Raw genomic sequence first — 2,479 nt, forward strand, 5'->3', positions numbered from 1 at the left:
TAGATGTACAATTAATTAGACTTTTTTTACATCATACCAATCATAGGCTTTTCTCTCTGGCATATACTCTCAGGGCCGTACACTGGGTTTCATAATTACCATGATCACAAAATAGTGTTTGCTAGGGGGGTTCAGGGGCATGCCCTCTGAGAAAATTTTGATTCCACTGGTGTGCATATGTGCATTGTAAGACGTTTGAAGGCCAAAAAAGTGGAAAACAATACCTTTTTTAAACCATGTCAGTATACACTAAAAACTAATTCAGGGGACCTTTAGTCATTACTTAAATATATATATTGTTGTGAAATAAAAAATCAAGTTCTGAAATGCTGTTAGACTTTTTACTTGTAATTATTATTGAGCTTCGATGACACACAAATTATGCCTATTGATTCGATATACTATCATGACTTGTCATAGTTTAACATTTTCAGTTAATCAAAAATGTATTTAATTTTAAGTTCTGTTAATGTAAAATACAATCTGATGACGTGTAAATGTGTTTCATTTTTTTGAATTGTATGAACACTTCTTTTAACTGGGCTGGGATTTATATTTCCCATCATGCTTTGCCCATGGCACTTGAAAGGGAGAGTAAATGCTAAAATGAAGTGTTATATAATGTTTTTTTGCATAAGATTAATGGTAAGGGAGATTTAGCAGTGATTTGTTATGCTAATTTAGAAGAGTTTCTGTTAATGTGGGTTTTTGGAGATTTACCATCCTGGTGACAAGCTGTAAGTGTTACCAAGCATGTTACTTGTTACTTAGAAATGCATTTTATTGTGTCAAAAAAGCGCCTTCACCTTACTTAAAACATTATGTTGGATCAACTTAAATAGTTGCATTCATGTTGACAATTTTTAAGTTCATGTTACTTAGAAATGTGTTTTTATTGTGGCAAAAAAAAAATGTCTTCACCTTACTTAAAACATTATGTTGGATCAACTCAAAATATTGCTTTGAATTAATGTAATTCTCCCAATTGGCTAGTTAAAAATTCTAGTGGAAAACGTTAACATATTTTTTTTGTTGTTGAACCAATGTTTTATTTTTTTAGAATGTAGTATTATAGACGCGATAAGTGAACGGCCACTAATTTGGTGACACACTGTAAAAAGGAATTTGGTTGGTTTAACTTAAAAAATTAAGTTACCTGTTTGCCTTAAAATTTTGAGTTCATTGAAATAAAAAAATTGAGTTAATACAATGAAGGGGAATGGTTTAATCAACAGAAACTCAAAATATTATGCTATCTGAACCACATTAATTATTGAAGTTGATTTGACAGAAGAAAATATTTTTTTGACAGTGCAGTGTGGAAACAGAGATGTCTCACTAATGTAATGTGTAACTTTTTAGTTTAGGCTGTTGCTTCTAGGAAACAGTGGAGTTTGTGTGAAGAACGACCTGTTTTGTTCCTCAAGTTTAGCAAGTAACTTCATCTCATCTGCACTGAGCCGAGTCCCCGGTGAGGGAGACAGAGATGGAGTGGTCAAAGAGTCCATCTGTAACACTCAGAGTGAAGCACAGCCTCTTAGAAACTGAGTACATGAGCTTTAAAAAAAAAAAAAAACATTTAAAAATGTCAAAAACACAGAAATACGCTTATGGAAATATACATGTGTGTGTATGTGTGAAGTTGGTGGAATATAATCATATACAATCATACATCTAGATTGTATAACATACTTTATGGCATTTACTGTATCAGGATCACAGCACCGTAATTGTGAAAACTGGGTTTTCTTACCAGTGTGCGAGATTGCTGTCATTTGGGGGTGCAAATGCCTCCGCAAAATCTTTCCTCTGGTTTCTGTCAAATTTATTCCAGTGACACTGGCCGTCACACCTGTTTCTTCCATACCGCAGAGGGGAAAAAACACAGCAAAAAAATCACATGCTGCTTTATAGCAGAGCCTCACAGGCCGATCAAAGTTCCTCAAAATAACAGCTCTGGCTGTGACTCAGGAGCTTGTTTTTTAAAGTGACCTGACTGAGTGAACAACTTCCTCTTACAACTTCTCATACTTTTAGCAGACAAATATGGGCCCCATATTGTGCACCTGGGGGACTTCAACAGGTTTGACTGCCAAGAGCAAGCAACTGCATGGTTAAAATCGTCCAGTGCTCTGAAACTTTGACAGCGAAGCGTTATGCAGCAAGAATAAATCATTTACTGAAACAAATAGGAAGGTTTTTGGCTCAACAGGGCTGTGTGTCAACACTAGGTTGATACACATCTATGTTTTTAGACCCACCCTATTTTAAGGAAGTTGATAAAGTGACATTGTAGTTTGTTTGCAACCCTAAACTTTTTAACACCACTTTCACACCACTCATCTAAACACTGTATGAACTGTGACATTTACTGTGATAATGCTAAATAAGTATCAACAAATGCATGTTTTCAAGAGTTATTGTCTCTTTGTATAGTATGTATTTAGCCCCTTATAAATATTTATTATATGTCTGTACT

At 34.6% G+C, this 2,479-nt stretch overlaps 1 protein-coding gene across 7 annotated transcripts in view; it reads right to left on the reverse strand.

Annotated features, from left to right (window-relative positions):
• Nucleotides 1–2,146, reverse strand: part of evi5a (ecotropic viral integration site 5a) — a 24,017-nt gene extending 21,871 nt beyond the window's left edge. For 6 of the 7 annotated variants that reach the window (XR_010891926.1, XR_010891925.1, XM_067362921.1 and 3 more), the window contains exons 1-2: nt 1,754–2,146; nt 1,411–1,557 (exon numbers count right to left, since the gene is read on the reverse strand). Coding sequence is in view for 5 of the 7 variants with exons in the window: in XM_067362921.1 (XP_067219022.1) it covers nt 1,411–1,508 (98 nt within the window). In the remaining 2 variants the exon portion in view is untranslated. The remainder of the gene's footprint in view (nt 1–1,410; nt 1,558–1,753) is intronic. The other variant, XM_067362918.1, reaches the window with a different exon arrangement.
• Between the last annotated feature and the right edge of the window lie 333 nt (nt 2,147–2,479).

Source organism: Chanodichthys erythropterus, chromosome 16 (genome assembly GCF_024489055.1).
Source record: "Chanodichthys erythropterus isolate Z2021 chromosome 16, ASM2448905v1, whole genome shotgun sequence".
Taxonomy (NCBI): Eukaryota; Metazoa; Chordata; class Actinopteri; order Cypriniformes; family Xenocyprididae; genus Chanodichthys; species Chanodichthys erythropterus.